The following is a 21077-nucleotide window of genomic DNA, read 5'->3' on the forward strand; positions in this document are numbered from 1 at the left end:
AATCAACGAGAAAAGTACAACAGGCATATGGAGTAAATTGGAGTCTTTATACATGACCAAAAGTCTTGCAAACAAACTCCGGTTAAAGGAGCGACTCTTTACACTCCGAATGTCTGAAGGTACTCCCATCCAATCTCACCTTGATGAATTTAATTCCATCATAATTGATTTGGAAAATTTGGATGTTAAAATTGATGATGAGGATAAAGCCGTTCTACTTATTGTTTCTCTACCACCCTCGCATCGACAATTCAAAGAAATTATGTTATACGATAATTATCTTACCTTAAGCTTTGATGATGTCAAGACTAATTTACTAGCCAAAGAAAAATTTGATACTCAAATTCATTCTGAAAGTTCTGGTGAAGGATTAGTAGTTAGAGGGAGAAACCAAGAGAAAGGTAAGAACAATAAGTATAAATCTAGGTCAAAATCTAGAGGCAAGAACTCCAAATATTGTCGTTATTGCAAGAAAAAGGGACACGAGATCTCTGACTGTTATAAATTGAAAAATAAGAAAGATAGAGAAGATAAGGGAAATGGTAAACAACCAGAAAAATTTGCCGAAGCTAGTATTGTTGAAACTGAATCTGATAGGGATTGTTTTGTAGCTTCCAACACTGAACAAAGGTCTAAAAATGAATGGATTCTTGATTCTGGTTGTACTTTTCACATGTCTCACAATAGAGATTGGTTTACCACATATGAACCAGTTTATAATGGTCTTGTTTTGATGGGAAACGATGCTCAATGCAAAGTTGTTGGTGAAGGAACAATCAAAATCAAGACACATGATGGAATTGTTAGAACTATAACAGGTGTCAAATATGTCCCTGAGTTGAAACGGAATCTCATTTCCTTAGGCACCCTTGAATCTCATGGGTGTAGATACTCAGCTGAAGGTGGAGTTTTAAAAGTGTCTAAAGGAGCTCTTGTGTTACTAAAGGCAATTCGATGTGATAGTTTGTATGTGCTGCAGGGTTCAACTGTTACAGGTTCTGCAGCTGTTGCCTCACCCAACAAAGATAACACCAAGTTGTGGCATATGAGATTAGGCCACATGAGTGAGAAGGGAATTCAAATCCTCAAGAAGAAGGGTCACCTTGGTAACCACTGTACTGGAAAGGTTGATTTCTGTGAACATTGCATTTTTGGTAAGCAGAAAAAGGTTAGTTTTTCTAAAGCCATACACAGAACCAAAGGTACCTTGGATTACATTCACTCGGATCTTTGAGGTCCGTCAAAAGTTCCCTCCAGAGGTAAATGTCGTTATATGATGACAATTATTGATGATTTCTCACGAAAACTATGGGTGTATTTTCTCAAACATAAGAATGAAGCATTTTCCACTTTTAAAGAGTGGAAATTATTGATTGAGAATCAGACTGGCAAGAAGATAAAGAGGTTAAGGACAGACAATGGCCTTGAGTTCTGTTCGAATGAATTCAATGATTTCTGCAAGAAGGAAGGCATTTCCAGACACTTCACCATCCTAAGTACTCCACAACAGAACGGGGTTGCAGAAAGAATGAATAGAACTATCCTGGAGAGAGTTCGTTGCATGTTCTCCCATTCTGGTTTGAGCAAATCTTTTTAGGCTGAAGCGGCTTCAACGACATGTTATCTGATAAACCGCCTCCTAATAGATCCATTGATTGCAACATTCTAGAAGAAGTTTGGTCAGGTAACCCTATTGATTATTCTAATCTTAAAATATTTGGTTGCCCTGCTTATTCTCATGTAAACGAGGGAAAATTAGAACCTCGTGCTAAGAAGTGCATTTTCTTGGGTTATGGCTTAGGGGTTAAAGGCTATCGTTTATATGACCTAGAATCTCATAAAGTAATTCACAGTCGGAATGTGACCTTTAATGAAAATGCTATGCTCTCTTCTGCAAAAGATACTGTCATTTCCTCAATTGATACAGGTGACCAAGAAGATGCTCGAGAGAAGGTGGAGTTTGAGATTAAAACACCCGCTCATGAGGAAGACGTTCCTAATTCCTCCAGTACTCAAGGTGATCAAGTCACTGCTATTGATGGTACAAATGAACATTTGAGTCCACGTGAGCAATGTCCACCTAAACGACGAGGGTTACCACAACCGTGGTCTTTGGCTCAAGAACTTCCACAACAGAGACCAAGAAAACCGACTCAAAGATTAATTGCAGAATCTGCCAACATTGCTTATGCTTTAACTATTGCACAAGAGATGGGTGAAGAAGGTGAACCCAAGAATTACTCTAAAGCTATCTCTGGTGACGACTCAACAAAGTGGATTGTTGCTATGCAAGAAGAAGTTGAGAGTCTTCTAAAAAACGAAACATGGGAATTGGTGAAGTTACCAGAAGGAAAACGAGTCATTAGTTGCAAGTGGATCTTTAAGAGAAAAGAAGGGATCCCTGGTGTTGAGAGTACAAGGAATAAAGCAAGATTTGTTGTAAGAGGTTTTGATCAAGAGAAAGATGTGAAAACTGCTTTTCTTCATGGTAATCTTGAGGAAGAGATTTACATCCAGCAGCCTGATGGCTTCGTTGTACCTGGAAAGGAGGACCATGTATGTCGTTTGAAAAAATCTCTTTACGGCTTGAAGCAATCACCAAGACAATGGTATAAGAGGTTTGATTCTTTCATGGTTGGACATGGATACTCCAGAAGTAGCTATGATAACTGTGTTTATTTTCAAAAGACATCTGATGGGTCTTTTGTATACTTGTTGCTATATGTTGATGACATGTTGATTGCTGCAAGAGATAAATTTTTAGTTAACAAGTTAAAGGCTCAGCTTAGCAGTGAATTTGATATGAAGGACTTAGGTCCTGGCAAGAAAATTTTGGGAATGGAGATCAACTGAGATCGACAATCTGGAAAACTTTTTCTATCACAAAAGAAGTATGTTCTTAAAATGCTTGACAAATTTGGAATGCGAGATTGCAAAGCTGTTAATACTCCAATTGCCGCCCACTTCAAGTTGTCATCAGATCAGTGTCCAAAATCAGACGAGGACAAAAGACGCATGTCACATGTCCCGTTTCAAATGCAATTGGAAGTCTCATGTATGCTATGGTATGTACTAGACCTGATTTAGCTTATGCTGTTAGCATTGTTAGCAAGTTCATGCATAATCCAGGCAAGGCACACTGGGAAGCCGTTAAATGGATACTTCGTTATCTGAAAGGTTCTCCAGATCTTGGTTTGGTATTTGATCAACATAGAGTCGATCCCGGAGGAGCAGTTGGCTATGTTGATGCTGACTATGGTGGTGATTTAGATCGGAGAAGGTCACTTTCAGCTTACATCTTTACCCTATGTGGGTCTGCTATCAGCTGGTATTCTTCACTTCAAGCCATTGCGGTTTTGTCCACCACTGAAGTAGAATATATTGCTGCTACAGAAGGTATGAAAGAGGCTATATGGCTTCGAGGCTTGGTAAGTGAACTTGGTCTTCAACAAGATGTTCTTGTTATATTTTGTGATAGTCAGAGTGCTGTTCACTTAACCAGGAACAGTAAGTATCACTCAAGGACCAAGCACATTGAAATTAAACACCATTTTATCCGAGACATTGTTGATACAGGAGATATAATTGTTGAAAAAATTCATACTGCTGAAAATCCAGCAGACATGTTGACCAAGCCACTTCCATCGGCAAAGTTCGATCATTGCCTGAACTTAGCTGGTATTATCCATACTTAATCCAGGCTTCATGGCGAGAGAGTGTTCCAGTCAAAGGCAAGTCAAGGTGGAGATTTGTGGGTTTATGACTCACCTTTCCGTTTTCTTGTCATAATTGGGAGGTTACTTAGCACAATCAATTGCAATCAATGGGAGGTTAATTGCCACAATCAATTACAATCAATGAGAGGTTAATTGCCACAATCAATTGTCATAAATGGGAGGTTAATTACCATTAATTGTATTTATTATTGTTGTCTCCTAGAACCACTATATATAGTGGCTTCCTTCAAGCAATGTAATACACAACATACAGCAACACACTTGCTTCCTCTCTCTATTTCTTGGGTGTAAGTGTTTAACCCATATAGAGAGAATTTGTTTTTGGGGCTATTTATCTATTAGCTTGAGAGGAATTCATTGTACTCCCAATACCATTATAGTGGAAGTTTTGACTCTCTCGTCGTTGGGTTTTTACCTCTATTTAAAGGGGTTTTCCACCTAAAAATTTCTAGTATCATTCTCACTTTACTTTGTTACTTTAATTTCTCATAATCTTTGGTTGAAATTATCACGCTTCCGCACACGATATCCCTATATATATATATATTTGTACCAATAGTCATAGTTTATATGTTGGATGGTACTACAAATTGAACCTAAAAAAATATTTGACAATAAAGTTGTTATTTTCATATTAAATAAGCATTTTCTAAACAATTCACAAAATGTGGACGATCAAGAACTAATAAACGATATTTTAAACGATTTGAACAACTTTTTATTCATCTAATCTTTGCATAAATCATATGAACAATTTAAATTTAAGATAATATTTAAATTTTTATATTAAATATATCAGATGAGAAAATAAGGTTAGATAAATATTCAAAACTTTTCATACTAGAAATACAACTTCCAAAACATTAATAATTAAATGTGTTGGATGTTGGACCTATCCAATATCAATACATCCACCAAAATAATGAGTAAATATGAATTTAAATTTACCTTGCCACATTTTGTCTCCATTACCAATGTTATCTTACTCTCACTTATGACCCTTAATGGAACTAACTATAGATACCAAGATATAAAAATAAATAAGACAACCTACTTGAATGAGGAGAGACGATGATGAGGAAAAATAAATTGAGATGAAGAATTGCATAAGGTAGCTATGGCGTCTAAAATTGAAATTGAGAATGAGTAAAATTGATAAAAAAAATAGAAGAAATAATCCTTAATGAATATGAGAAGATTCAGAAATCACTAATTTTATTTTGCTACCCTAATAAAAGAATCAATAAAATAAGAGAATCAATGAGATAATGTGTGCAATTGTGGAGAAAAAGATAGAGAGTGAATCAAATTGGATTTTGATCTCAACCCTTTTATTATTGTTTGGATTAAATATTTTGTTTAACCCGTTTATTATTGTTTGGATTAAATATTTTGTTTATCCCTCTAAACCCTAAACCCTATACTTTCACATGAAATTAAGTTTTGTCCTTAGTCTTAATTTTATACCTCACAAGTAGTTGTAATAAAGAAATTATTGGAATGAGTCATTGTTTTTTTTTACGTGATAAATAGATCTTCAATGTGGACTACAATGTTAAAGTATTTCATACTGACTCAAACATAAATGTTATAATTTGTAATGGAGTTCACACTCAAAATTCATTTGTTACATAAAATAAAACAATGTATAAAGACTTATTATAATAATTTTCTTATTACAACCAGAAAATTTAAAGTTTGAATTAGGGACAAAAATAAATTTCACTTATATTTAATCCTTATTTTTGCAGTAAGGATAATAATGTTTGTTCTATTTTTTTTTTTTGCATTTACAGAAGTGTTTTTGTTTGAAACTCACTAGTGTGACTAGCAGATATTTTTTATTGAGTTGATACTAATAAAATTAAAATTATTTGTTAAATTAAACAGCATTATTTCAATATCTAAAATATTTGTGTAACCATTTAGAAACTTCAAGGTTCGAACACTTTACTTTTATCATATCATAACATTATGAGAATTATAAATTCATAAACTGATTTTTCTTTAGGGATTCCAACTTAAGTAGCCCAGCTCCTCCATAATCACCCCATGAAGTGTTAATTAAAATTGACGGTTGAAAAATGCAGTAACATCATTGTAGACTTTGTCCTTGGCATTCATCCCCATAACATAGTCTGCATGAGCATAGTCCTTGATGAACTGAACACTTAGCTTGTCAGCATCGTGTAACTTCAGATGATCAAGCAAATTCTTGACATCATCAACATCAGAGAGTGCATCCTCGCCTCCATAGCTTATGAAAAGAGGAAGGTTATGGGGGATATTTGAAAGGTTATAGATTGGAGGAGAAATTCCTCCATTGTCGAATTTTGCCAGAACACCACTTCTAGCAGCTGCATAAGAACACATAGATGCTTCCTTTTATAAAATGTAATTGCAGGGTTGAAAATTTAAATAAAATATTTTATAGTATATAATTAGTTAATTAGTTAATGTTGTAATGAAATCAAATATAAATGAAAATAAACACTGTTCTTTAAGAACTTTTCTGCAAGTCCTTCTGAACCAAAATTGAAATAAAACCATCATAACTGAGAACAACAAACCTATTGAACCATTTGATCACTACATCCAAATTTGATAATTCTAATAAATTTTAATCTTTTGAAACATAACAAAGTATATAATAGGGCAGATTGAATATTCTTACTCTGAGACAAGTGCACCATGTTCTTTGTTGATGTTGGTTGAGGTTCATGCATCATGAATCGATTAACAGTGGAAGCATTGACGCAACAGTTATCACCTGAATAAGGCAACACATGGTAAAAAACTGGGAAAGCTTTTCTCTTGTAAAAAAAGGTGTCTAGGCTTAAGAGTTTGAGCATAGACTTAAACCAGTTATTGCAGTAAACACATCTCCACAGTCTACTCCAGGCGCAAGGCAGAGAAACTTGATCAATTCAATAACAGGTAACCTAGTCAAATCAAATGTTGAAAGAGTATTAATTATGTATGGAATATTAGGCAGTGGATTTTAAAGTATGAGGAGTGGCTTATAATAAGCCTTATGTTAACGTGAAATTGATTTTTTCTTCATAGTTCAAACTTAAGACTTTCTGAGTATTTAGATTAACTTAAACTTATGATTTTTTTACGTAACAAAATTGATTTTCCGCAAAAGACCCATTCTAATAGTTATGTTACTACAAGTATCAAAAAGTCTAAAGTTTATTAAGAACAAAAGCTAAATTTGTGTGAAAGTATAGAAATAAAATATATATTTAATCCATTTAAGTTATATGTTCTTACCCTTTGGGATCAAATTCTGGCATACCAGTGTTGATCATGATCTGTACAAGGAAAAAACATGAGTTGACACTAATTTGATCTGTATAATCAAATTCTTATGCTGAAATTCGTCTAGCCAAACAATATGGTATGATTAATTTTAAATTTGTAGAGATCAAAAGTTAGTATCATTGATTGATTAGCTTATTTACCTCTCCAATAAATGCTTTGGCAGCAAGAACTCCAAGTACTGTCTTCATGTGGCTCAAATAGGCCACTGGACCTAACAAGGCTGCTGATTTTAGCTGATTCACCAATTTCCCTTCTGTGAAGGACGCTAAGGCTATCAAAGTTCCCTGCCAAACATGGCCTTCAAACAATAGTACCAGACTAGAACTATAATTGTTGGACACATTTGTTAGGACAATACTTAGATGCAATTTCTTGGTTTTTTTTTTCTCTAATCAGAATTTGACTTTTACTTTCATGGTCCACATGATAAAGGGTTTGCAATGAAGATAGACACAAGTTGCTGAAGTGCATTTCCTATTCAAAAGGTGACAAACAACTAAATAATTAAATGTAAGTTTTGTACCAACTTATACTACTTACCAAAGAATGTCCCACGTAATTTATCTTCTGCCCAGTTTGTTTGGAAACATAATTAAAAATAGCCGGCAAATCATAAGTCACCATATCATCCCAGCACCAATTCCAATAAGCCTTCCATGTTTAAACAATACACACAAAAATGTTAATACATATAAAACAAAAGACATTGTTAAGTATCAATAGAACAATAACATCCATAAAAAGTGACAAACTGGTTTAGAGGGGTCCAAAGAGATGTGTTTGCGGCTATATGTTGTTCCTCTGGCATTAACAATCCACACATCAAAGCCATTATCAGCCAGAATCATGGGCAGGTTTTGTTCTGGAGAGTTCAGAAGCCATGCCCTTCCATCCTGCGTACCCATGTCTTCATATTCAGTCAAGAACATTTGAGAAACATAACAATAGAACAAACTTGTCCTCCATGATCTGAGCTAGTCTAATGATATATGTGCATAATTTAAGGTCTTAATAAGGCCACAAAGAGTCCCTTATGCTTCATATTTTTTTATCAGCAAAATATACATAATTACTAAAGGATTACCATAGTTTAATTCAAAGTAACAAACAACACAACACAAAAATAAAACACAATAAAACTACCTAACAAGTTTTCTAGCATCCTGACAAACTTCTCATAACACCTAGCACTGACAAACTTTTCCACCTAACACCATAACATGTTAATCCATATACCTACTATTCCTTATCCTCCTCCAACAATAATGCAGGGTAAAGGTATAACTATGTCTTCCCCTATCAACACTTCACCAACTATCATGTTACTTAACTCAGAATGCGAAATGTTAGACTCACGTAACAGAGTTTGTATATGTAGATTATCTGCTCCAAATAACTTCCATTGCATCACACAACTGGTGTATAATAATACCTTCATCCTCCTTATAATAACAATTACCTTTGTATAATAGTAAAACTTTGTTAACAAACTGAACTGTTTATTATTTTCATCTTATGTTGTAAGAAGCTTACAAGATTAATTATAGGCAACCTCTCTTACCAACAAAAGTTATTATTAGTAACGGCTGACAACTATAAAGCTAATAGTTGTAACAGAGAACATAAAATATAACTAATTATTCACTCTATCAAACTCAAGGTGAAGAGTTTTTCAAGAAAAACTCAAGGTCATTAAAAACTCTTCACGTTGAGTTTGCCTCTAAGGCAAGAAATGCGAGCTAAAGATAGAGGTTTGGTCAGCATAGTTGTCTATTGATAGCAGGAATATGATAGATAAAGAGTTGCTTGGCCATAATCTTTTTCTACACAAAGAAAACATCAATCTCCATGCATTTATTGCAATTATGAAACATGGGATTGTGAGCAATAGATAAAACACTTTGATTATCACAAAGAACACGAGTAATAAATGAAACTTGAATTTCAATCAGCAAAGTAGAAATCCATGTTAATTTAGTATAAGTTTGAGCCAAACTTTTGTAATCAACCTTTGTGCTAGAATGAGCACTAACTCGTTGCTTGCGGGACCACTAAGATATTAAATTGTGCCCAAGAAAGATGGTTGTTCCTGAAGTAGAATATCTATCATTAATATCAAATGTACAATTAGCATCACAAATGACTTTCAGTGGCAAAGGTTGGGCAAGAAATGCAAGCTAAAAATGTAGTCCATGGAATAAACTACCTTTAAGATACCGGGTATGCATCTAACTACAATCCAACGAGAATATAGTGGTTTCGCCATTGACAAACTTTGATCATCACAAATCTGATTTCGGGTCTAGTAATAGTGACATATCGCAAAGTACTGACCACCGGACGTCATAAGGTACGGTCTAAAAATAGATTAGAAGGATTGCCATTCCATTGTCTAACCTATTGCAGAATTATGTTCCATTTGCATTTGACTGCCTCAAGAAAACTCTCACCACTCCTCCTATCATTCAACCAATTGACTAGAAGCTTCCATTTAAACTAATGTGTGATGCATCAATTTATACTTTGAGGTCTGTATTATTACAGAGGGTTAATGAACTCTCATGTGATCTATTATGCCTCTAGAACTTTATATGCAACTTAGGTTAATTATGCTACCACTGAGAAAGAAATGCTAGCCATTGTCTTTTTCTTAGATAATTAAGTTCAGATCATATCTTTTATGCTCTAAGGTAGTTGTGTATACAAACCATGTTGCTCTGAAGTATTTATTGAAAAGACAGATTCAAAGTCCTGATTGATCAGATGGATGCTTCTAATCCGAGAGTTTGATTTAGCTATACAAAACAGGAGTAGTGCATGTAATCTCGTAACAGACCATCTCAGCCCTCTTGAGAGGGAGAAATATGCATTTCCTATTTGGGATGACCCAGTAGACGATTTAGACTGTCTAATTCTCCTTCTTTCATTTCTTGGTTTGCTGATATTGTTAACTATCTTGCTGCTCTTTTTTCTTCCACCTTGGGCTACTAAAGCTTAACAAGACAAACTTAAAAGTTATATCAAGTACTATGTTTGGGATGACCCTTATTTGTGGTGTTTTTGTAGTGACCAAATTATTCGTAGATGTATTTAGATGTATTCCAAACCATGAAATATAGTTTGGACATCACTTCCATCATGCCTCACCTGCTAAAGGACATCTTGGAGCACAAATAAGAAGAAGGAAGGTACTAGACTGTAAATTGTATTGGTCCACGATTTTCAAAGATGCCCGGAAGATCTCATCTACATGTGTGCAATGTTAAAGAGCAAAAGCTACTATCTCGTGTAGGCAACAGATGCCTTAGTAGCCTATGTTATTTTGTGAAATATTTTATGTGTGGGGTATTGATTTTATGGGACCATTCCCTATTTATTTTGGCTTTACATATATATTACTTGATGATGTCTACAAGTGGGTGGAAGTTATAGCCACAAAGGATAATGGTGCTCGAGTTATTATAAATTTTTTCAGGTAATAAAGAGAATTTTGGAGAAAATGGTAAAGCCAAATAGGAAAGACTGGAGTCATTGTTTAGATGACGCTCTTTGGGCCCACAAGATTGCTTACAAAGCACCTATTGAGATCTCTTCCTTTAGAATTATCTTTAGTAAAACTTGTCACCTTCCTATGAAAACTGTAGATAAGCATACTGAGTTAAAGCTTTCAATTTGGATATAAATGAAGTAGGAGAACAAAGGAAGTTACAACTACAGGAACTTGATGGGATTCATCTATAGGCTTATGAAAGCTACAAGTTTATAAAGAGAAGACAAAATACTTTCATGATCATTTCATTGATAGGAAAGAGTTTTTTGTAGGCCAGAAAGCTTAACTGTTTAATTGTAGACTGAAGTTCATGCTTGGTAAGTTGCACTCACGTTGAATTGAACCCTTTTTTTTGGCACTCATGTTTATCCATATGGTGTTGTGGAATTACTAAGTCAAACCTCCAACAAGACCTTCAAAGTCATTAGTCACCGTCTAAAGCTTTTTCATGAGAATCTTGCTCTCTAGGTGAGACGATTGACAAATCTAATATGCAAATTCCTGCATAACCTCAAGCTTGATGAGGAAGTATCTCTTTTCCCACTTTTTCAGTACATCTCTTATGATTTCTTTTAAATTGAGAACAATATGTGATTTAAATGTGTGTATAAGGGGATTATAGTTTTAGGATTGTTTTACTTTCTTGTTTTTGATTTTTAGATTATGTAGTAAATAAATTCACATATTTTCATTAGATTTTTAGGATCGTCTAGTGGTTGGCAATTTCATAATTCTTGAAAAAAATGGTTTTTTAATTTGTGATGTTTGGACTCTCTGTAAATTATTGAATAAGCTAGTTTTGAGAATTTTGGGTTGAATATGATGTGTCCCTAGTGAATTTTGAGCTTTACTAATATGTTAAAAGAACCGTCTAATGCTCTTTCTAGTGTGTTTTTACTCATGTTTGCTTACACCCTAGAACTTAGGTTGATTCTTTACTCTGCAGCTGTGTTTTATGTGCATAAATTGATATGACTGAGGCAATTTTTTTTTTTTTATATTAAGCCAATAGCCATATTTGTCCACCTTGATGTTAATCTACTTGTTAGTCCCTTTGAGCCTTTATCATTTTGTTGTTTTTAAAACCACATTACAAGCCTTAAAAAGAGAAAAAAAAATGATAATTGTCCCTAGTTTAGAAGATAAAGGAATTTTGGAATTATTTTGGGAATATGTTATTGAATGAGTGTGGGGTGTACGTCATTAGCTTACTTCCTCATTTGAATCACTCATTAATGAAAAATATAGAAAAAGAAAGAAAAGAATAAAATAACAAAAAGAAAAGAAAAAAAAACAAGTATAGACCATCTAATACACATGATAGATCGTCACTACATGAAAAAACAATAACACACAAATGATGTGTTGAAATGAAAAATAGGAGTTGAATTGTAATTTTAAATATATATGCTATTTACACTTGTTTTTAGATTTATTGCTCATTGCTCCTCTATTTTCTATGAGTTCTAAGCCTCTTTTCCCACATTCTACCTACATTCACCATGGGCCCAATACATCCTGTTTGAAGACCTCTTTTTCTATGATTGAATGTTATTTAATTGTTCTGGATATTAGAAGCCTATGGTAATGTTTGCTTACATGAGTGTTTGGAGTGAAAATAAAAACTTAAACACTTGCATTTTAAGAATATTTTCTCTGTTCTTAATCATATGTAGAGATTCTAAGCCTAGATGATGACATTGAAAATGAAGAATTAAGTCATCTTGAAGACTAGAGAATTTGGTTGGAAAAGGACTAAAAGATATTTGTTGAAGATATTAACAATCTTCCTAGAGCGTCTACAACTGAGTGCACCCTTCTAAAGAGAAAATACGTTGGTCCAATGATTCTATTACTTTCTGAATAAGCAACTTCCAAATCTGATGACATCTTCTACGAAGATATTCTCTCAAGTTTTGTGCAAATATAATCCTCTGAAAAATGCATCAGAAATAAAGCAAAAAAATCTCCTTAAAAAATTATACAATAAAACTTGCAGCAAATTCATTGGAAACAAAATTTCAGGAAGAAAAACGAGAATGAAAACTTGCAATAGATTTGGAAAGAACATATGCAAGTTAACCCGTGAAAAAGATGGAAACAATTGATAGTTTATAAAAATGTTATATGAGATAATTTTTTTTGTATCTGAATCTATTAAGACAAGGAAATCATAAATAGAGAATTCAAAAGGTAGAAAAGGGCCTGAATAGCACACTCCATACCTAATTTTATTTCCTTTTATAATTCTTTTCTTCTCTTCTTCTGCATGGAATGTTAAACCTTTTGGGTGATTCCTTGTAAATTTTCATTGAATTCTAAGGTTTTGTTCAATAAAGTTTTTGTTCTTCAATTTTCTGTAGTAGATTATGCTTTATTGTTAATCTTTTTTAGATCTGATCTCTGTCAAATTATTTATTTTTGGACTCTTGTTGAGAATTCAATTCTTTTTTAAATAGAGTTCTTGGTTAGTTCACTTAGTTCTAATCACTATCTTTTTTGCTTAGTTCAAGAGATAGAAAGCCTATTGTCATCATGAGAATGGAGAGGATTTTCTCCAATTAGAGGAGGACACTTGTCAAACTAGGAGTGAAGAGTTTTTAGGGTTAAAAATTGCACATTGGCTACCCTTATAGCACTATAAATACAAGTGCTAGTCCTCTTTGTAAACTAGCTTAAATGTTGCCCAAAGTTTGTGCACAATTTGTCTTCTTTGCTCACTCTTTGTTAGCACCAGTTTTGTGTCTAGCTTAGAATCACTTAGGAGTTGACCTCACCTCTTCTAAGTCTCTATGGTCACCAACCAAATTCATCTTCTCCATTCAATTTTCTTCATCCATTTAACCGACTCAAAGCATCCATCAAATTGCAACATATCAAAACTTACAAAGAACTACATGGATTCAAGATAAGACTACATCATAAACCATATTGGAAATACTTTCAAATTAGTTTCTTAAACAGATTGGAAAAAAAAAATTGAAAGTTTATAAATCCAAACTTTATCTTTTGAGCATCTATCACAAAAAATAGGAAGATATGAAGATATTGGAAAATCCAAAATTAAATAATTCAAGTATCAAAGGAAATATTCAAAAAAAATAATAAAATAAAATAAAATATATATATATATATATATAAATAAAGGGATTGAAGGTGGAAAATGGAAAAAAGGAAAGCCGAGAAATTCAAGCTATTCAAGTATTCTTGCAAAAATACAAGAGTTACAATGAGCGTCTAATCAAATTGTTAAAGCGTCTAGTCTTTTGGGTTGAGTGTTAAAAATTGTAATTCTTCATTTTGTGAAGTTATGCACATGTGATGAGCTTTCTTTGTACTCTCTTTATGAGTGTTCTTTATTTTCTTGAGAGTTCTTAATCTAAGGAGGTTAAGAAAGTGTAACTTGGAGAGGTGTGAATACTTGTTGTAACTTGGAAATGTGAGAATATTTGTTGTAACCTAGAGAAGTGAGAATACTCATTGTAACCTAGAGAAGTGAGAATACTTGTTGTAACAAATGTATTGGTTAGTGGAAGCTCTTAAGTAGTTGCTTAAGGGAACTGATTGTAGCTCCCATATGGCTGAACCTGAATAAATTGTGTGTTGGTCTCTTGTTACTTTTGTTGTAGCTCATGCTTGGACTCTTATTGCTAGAACATCTATTAGAGGATAAAAAAAACGGTCTACTAGACAGTCTATTTTTTATCCATTGGAAAAAGGGTTTAAGGCTCCATTCCACCCCATTCTAGAGCTAATTGTACCTACAATACGAATAGGAGGTATGTTAACATCTTAGGTGGAATTCAAGTCCCATATTTTTAAGTAAGACTTGGATTCTCATTACCAAAACCTTATAAATAGGAGGCCATTTAATAGCATGTAAAATTAACATTTGAATTTGAAATACATTTGAGTGTTTTGATAGCCTTTTGTGTGTTGTTTCTGAGAGACATTTTAGTAGATTTTTCTAAATGGTCTCTCTTCTTCTATGTCTTAATTGGTGTGTCATATCGAAGACGTGTACCAAGAGTCAATGGTCTTTCCAATTCCAAGAAGTTGTGTAACTTTGACCAGGTAAGCTACCACCCATCCTTGTCTTTTTAATTTTTTCATTTTCAAAATTACATTCTTCCATTCTTGTCCATTTCTTTCTATATTCTTGATATTTTTAGGTTTTCGCCTCCCTTGTCCACCTACCATTAAAGATAGTTAAGAATCACACCCAAAACCACAAAAAAACATTCGGAAATCAAACTCATACAATCTACCAACAAGATTCTATAAAAAAAAAATGAAGTCACATATGATATTTATCACACCCCAAATGACCAAGAGTCAAGCTAAAGAACCTTACCTAGAAACATAACAACTTGCAGATTGGATCTCTCTTTTCCATTGAAGCTGGTTTGGACAATCCACCCTTTTCTTGTGAACCTTAATCATATTTCTAACATGGAATGTCTGATCTGTATGAGTTAAGGTGTGAATACTAATAAAGAATGTGTGTAAAATTGAACGGGGTCCAATCCACCTATAAATGACGCTCTGAATTTCAAGTGAGTAAATGAATAAGAAAAAGATGAAAAAAAAAATTATAAGTATTTCAAATAATTAAAGTGTTTTTGTTATATAAGATTTGGTAACCTTATCTTTTGATTAATATATATATATATATATATATATGATTATATTAATTCTTATAATTTTGTTGTATTGAATAATATATTATAAATATAATAAAAGATAGTCGAGTTGTTATGATTTATCTTTTAAGTAGTTATTAATTAATTTGTTAATAATAATAATGTACCGGTATGGGCGAGACCGACACTTGGTCTTCCTGACCGAGACCCACCTGACTGCCCGAAACATGGTCTACTTGACCGAGGCCAGGGAAACCTGGTCGATGCATGATAGACTTGGCCGAGATGACTGAGACCTGAAATACTTGGCCGAGATGACTGAGACCTGAAATACTTGGCCGAGATGACCGAGACCTAAGATACTTGGCCGAGACGACCGAGACCTAAGATACTTGGCCGAGACAACCGAGACCTGAGATACTTGGCCGAGACAACCTAGACTTGAGATACTTGGCCGAGCCGACCAAGACCTGAGAGACTTGGCCGAGACCATGGAAGCTTGGCCGAGACGAGGGGAATCGCCACGGTCGACCTGGTCGGCCGACCCATACTACTGTTAACGCTCAAACCAAGGTCAGTGAAGCTAATCCGTCATTAAGGATTACATAATACAACCCTAAGCGAGATTCACTCCGCTAATCAGGCCCAATAAGGTAAGCCCATTAAAATAGTATAAATAGCACACATCCCAATGAGAAAGGTACGTCATTTATTATTGTTCACCTACCAGAGCACTGATCACCCGCTTTACTGACTTGAGCGTTGGGGTGCCTTCGCAGGTACCCCACCATCCGATGTTCACCCGAGATCGAGTGTCGAAGGAGAAGAAGGAGGACGAGAAGAATCCCGGTTCACTACCCAGCAACCTGACCGACCGAAGGAAGGAGAAAAAGACTTCAATAGTTCTTTAGATCCCATCTCCCTGGCAGGAACAAATAAATTTATAAAATATTGGAGTTATATATATATCTATATTCTATTTTTGTTACTTTCAAAGTGAGAGTAGTAGTAACATAAACCACTTTAATCCATACTTATTTGGGTAAATAATACACAAATTAATCTTATTTTATATTAAATCTAACCATTTGTTTTGTGTTAGTGCTAAGAGTATACATAACTCAACTTGTATGAGTTTAATTCTATTATCTACATCTTGTCCAATTACCTTATGATACTATATATCAGCAAATCTTACCATATTCATTAAGTCAAGTAACCTTTTTCTATGTCAAATCATGTGATTTGAACAACCAGTTAAGATATCAAGATTCACAAGTCATCATCTCAGAATTTGTGGTCACCATTAACAGAAGACATGCTTCATCATTAGGTTTTCCCTTTCATCCTTTGCCACTCTGCATTCATCAACAACATTCCCCATTTATTAAAATTTGTAGCATTTAACTTTTTTCTTCTAACTCTCCACTTGTCTTTCCGTCTCTTTTTTCTATTTCAGCCTCCTACACCTTTGTTTTTGTGACCGGTTTGTGCCTGCAAAATTTGAACCTTTTCACCATTCCTCCTCTAATTGACTCTATTCATCGACTTCAATAGAATTTTCCAACTCCTACTTTTTTCTCTTCTCAGAATTCTTTGATTCCTGGATGCCATCACAATATGGTCAAATTGAGGAATCAATGCTCTCGACACCTTGTCAACATTTTGTTGACCTGTAACATCACATTTCAAGATTTCATTGCATTCACAAGAACTAGTCAGTAGAAATAATCACCTATGGACTCTTGATCAGTCATAGGTAGTCTTCAAAGATATTGAAGCTTAACTTTCTTTACTTTGTCAGCACCTACATATGCTTTGTGCAGAATATGCCATGCTTCTTATGTAGAATTAGTTGAGTGAATTTTCTAAGTTTCCAAGATGTCTACACATGAATGAAGAAAAGGGTTTTACAATCCATCTTCTTGGATTCCTTGTGCGCTGTCTTTTGTGCGTCTGTTGCACCTCTTCCTACTTCTCAAATCCCATGTTTTACAATTTCTTTCATAGGAAGTCAAAGATAACCCTCATTTCTCAAACAATTAATCAAAGTTCTTGCCATTGAACACAGGTAAGTTTTCTGGGAAAGAACCATTTAAATCCACCATGATTCCAAGTCACTCATGCTTCCGAGTATTTGCACAGTATCAACTTTCAACAGCTCACAAACACAGGCCATTGAACAGTAGCTTTAGATACCATCTTATTGAGAAGAAGATACTCACTCACTCATGAATATTGTAGATAATGGAGAGAAGAAATTAAGAAAAGATTTTCTTCCTCAAAATATCTGTTTCACTTTGTTACAAACCCTACTTTTATATGCTATTCTCACCAAGATACATAAAGCTATTTTCACTAACTGATAACAGAATACAACTGACTATAACAAGCACGATCCATCATTTGAGTTATATCACAACATTTTCTTATCTCAGTGAATCAAAGTTTACACTATTTAATGTATTTTTAGCCTTTTCTTTTTTGTATGTTATAACTAGTTATGTCTGTTAACTCATGTTTTCATTCAAGAAAGGCTAAATTGTTGCAGTTTTTCTAACTTACCACAAGTACTCCGTGTTGTATTATCACGGGCTGTTTCTTAGTCTCACTGTCACCAACCTCTGTTCGACCTTGAGGGATCCTTTGAAGGCTAAGAATGTAGCCATCTTCTGTTGTAACCTAATCAACATTGTATACAGCATTTTAATCCATATTCTGAGGTAAGTTTTTAATTTCACAGCATTGGTGACAAAAAATTCACTTCATATCCACCACAATTAGATACACCATGTTTCTCATCACAAATTGTTTCATTTTGATTGTCATTTTACAATATAATGAAATAGTAAATGTTTTTTTACATTATATTTATACCCACTTATTAATTATGGAGTTAAAAATATAGATGAAAAGGAATCTAATTAATAAGAAAAGGATAATAATATATATCCGAATTTCTTTACAATTGTTTTTCTTTTTTCTTTTGATTTACAAACTGATTTAATTAAGTTAAGTAACTTAAAAAATTTATGTATCTTTAATCGAATCTTAAAAGTTTTTTTATTTTAGTAATTTAAAAATATTTTTATATTTTTGTCTAAGTAGTTTATCATTTTTTTATATAAAATTTTCATGTTTAACATTACTATGTAACTTAACATTTCGGTTATTCTGACACCTCAAATAACATCAATCATTGTCAAAAAAATATGGGAGGACTAGACCAAAATACATATATTAACAAAAAAATGGTACATAAATAGACTATACATATTCATAATGAATTTTAAAAACACTAGAAGAAAACATTTTTTACCAATGAAATAGATAATGTTATTTTCATTTTCTCATTTCCAACTCATTGATTAACTTAACTTATTGATTAACTTAACTTATTGATTAACTTGTTAATTTTTATTACAATATTCTCTAACTTGTAGGTAAACTCATTGCTTCTCTTTCTAACAACAAATTAATCCGCAAGTTAGAAAAGTGTGGAGAGAAAAAAAAAAAGACACATTGATTAAAGTAATCATCATATCTTCCTATTAACTACAAAATCAAACGATAAAAGTAATTAAAAAAATAATGTTTTAAACACTCAATTGAACAATTTTTTTAAAAAAATTCAATTAAAAATATCCAAATAAATGAGATACTTAAAAGTAATCTTATTTTAAATTTTTCCACTATAAGAAAATCATCATGAAATAGAAACCAATTTTAGAGACAAAAAATAATTAGTTACTATTGTGATTAAATTAGAGACCATTTTAGGGACTAAATAATTTTTTGGTTTCTAAATTAGTTTTTATTATTGTTAAATGGTTTCTAAATTGGTATCTAATTATAAACCAAGGTTTTTGTTATCAAATTTAGAATCTAAATAATTGGTAGTTAAAACATTGGTTGCTAATTAGATACCAATTTAAAAACCATTTAATTTAGAAACCAATTTTTTTTTAGTTTATAAGATGGTCTCTAATTTAGTTACTATTACAACTAATTATTTTGATCTCTAAAAATTAGTTTCTATTTGATGATTTTCTTATAGTGTTCTTTCCATATTTGTTTAAGAGACTTTCTCTTCAATATGTTTGTCTCTTACTAAAATGTAGAGGAAACATAATTTTTTTTGAAAATACTAAATACATTGAAAGAAAAACGACACATTTTTTTAATTAAAGTGAAAATGTAAATAAAAATCATCGGTGTTTACACAACTAAGTTTCAAAAGACACTATTTGTCAATATGATTTTAATCACAACATTAAAGTTCTTGAGATTAGCATGGTTACAATGATGATTGTATCAATCATATTTGTCTGTTATTTTTAAGAATTTGAAAAGTTAAGGTTCATGTTAAGGTAATATTAAAAGGAAAAAAATGATAAGAAACTTTTAGTGTGGTTTTAGAAATTCATGCAGATCACATTCGCATGAAGTTTTAAATATTCCAATACACCAAGGAGAAGATATTCCAAAAATTGATCGTAATTATACCCTAAATGAAGGTGACAAAGTTATAACCAAAACATCTTTTTATGTACAAAATTGAAAGGAGTTAAAAAATCTGGGGTGCTGTGGCATCTCAAATCACCCCTGGATCTGGCTCTGGTTACCTTCAAACGTAAGTAATTTCCATGCATACCCTAATATATATATAAAAGAAATAATGTTTGTGTGGTAAAATATGTTTAGAGGTCTTACTTGAAGTTCTTGACATTTGTAACCATGAATGGTGATTGAAGAAGTGCATAAGCCATCCAATGAAGGATCTTCTCCTTGTGCTTGATGAGGCACCAATTCTAGGACAAAGAAACAAAGAGACAAAGTAATGGAACCCAACAAGCCTATTTCAGCCATGAGTTTTGGTTTTAAATGTGCAATGTGGCATTGAGGAACACAACAATTCCCATTCAATAAGAAACTATTAACTGGGTGGCTAATAACAGTTTCGCCTTATAACAGTATTCACAGTTTGGGGTGCCTTATAATAGGAATTTATATATGCTTATAATTAATGTGTGGACTGGTTTTGATCACAGGGTTATAATTTTTAATGTAATTTTGTAGAAGGATTGGAATAAACTTACTACTCCCCTTTATTATATTATTTATTATTGATAAAAAAAAAATATTAACTAAGAACCCAGAAAATAGGCAAAATGGAAAAGTGTATGAATTAAAAGGTTTTCTTGTTATATCTCAACTACTTTAAATTCTTCTTTCTTTTAACTTTTCTTTTACATCTTCAAGATTGCAATAAACTATTAATTGATGTTGTTTTTAGTATTCTTCACCAAAAATTAGTTATTTTATGTCAATTAATATGAATGATGTTTTAAGAAATAATTAGTTGATTCATTTAAGAAATAATAAAATAGTTTTTTAATTAGAAAATAAAAAAAGTGTTAAATCGATGGCAGGAGGTATACTAACTTGGACGTCCCTCGAGAATTATAAATCACCCCTAGTAGAGATAAGGGGACCATCAAAGTCTAGGGGCTTAAACGACAACAGCAGAAGGGTCGGCAGTGTCACTGACCGATGAAGAGGATTCTAATTAGAGAAGGAGGTTGCGGAGGAGTCGAATGTCGCCAGGGGATCGGGTGGTGGTCGCGATGTTGCTTGCATCCCTTCTCCTTTTCCTGTCCCTGTCGACAATGGTGGAAGGGCCAACATCAAAGGCTGAGGGGTTGCCAGCCGCAACCGTCTCGAGGCTTGCCTCAGCCTCTCTCGAGGGCCTTCGCACAGAAGGCGACCATGAGGTCATCTACCTGAGGCTATTTCTCGACCGAGGCTATTTCTCGACAC

General features: G+C 33.2%; 1 protein-coding gene across 1 annotated transcript; it reads right to left on the reverse strand.

Annotated features, from left to right (window-relative positions):
• Positions 1-5610: 5610 nt before the first annotated feature.
• On the reverse strand, positions 5611-20257 carry LOC137837122 (triacylglycerol lipase 2-like). The gene is made up of 9 exons (XM_068645989.1): positions 19971-20257; positions 17823-17939; positions 7817-7957; positions 7605-7715; positions 7205-7348; positions 7014-7054; positions 6600-6679; positions 6412-6507; positions 5611-6094 (listed from the first exon to the last, which is right to left on the reverse strand). The coding sequence occupies exons 1-9, from the start codon at positions 20124-20126 to the stop codon at positions 5802-5804; spliced, it is 1179 nt and encodes a 392-aa protein (XP_068502090.1). The 5' UTR covers positions 20127-20257; the 3' UTR covers positions 5611-5801.
• Between the last annotated feature and the right edge of the window lie 820 nt (positions 20258-21077).

The sequence above is a fragment of the Phaseolus vulgaris genome, chromosome 4 (genome assembly GCF_000499845.2).
Source record: "Phaseolus vulgaris cultivar G19833 chromosome 4, P. vulgaris v2.0, whole genome shotgun sequence".
NCBI lineage: Eukaryota > Viridiplantae > Streptophyta > Magnoliopsida > Fabales > Fabaceae > Phaseolus > Phaseolus vulgaris.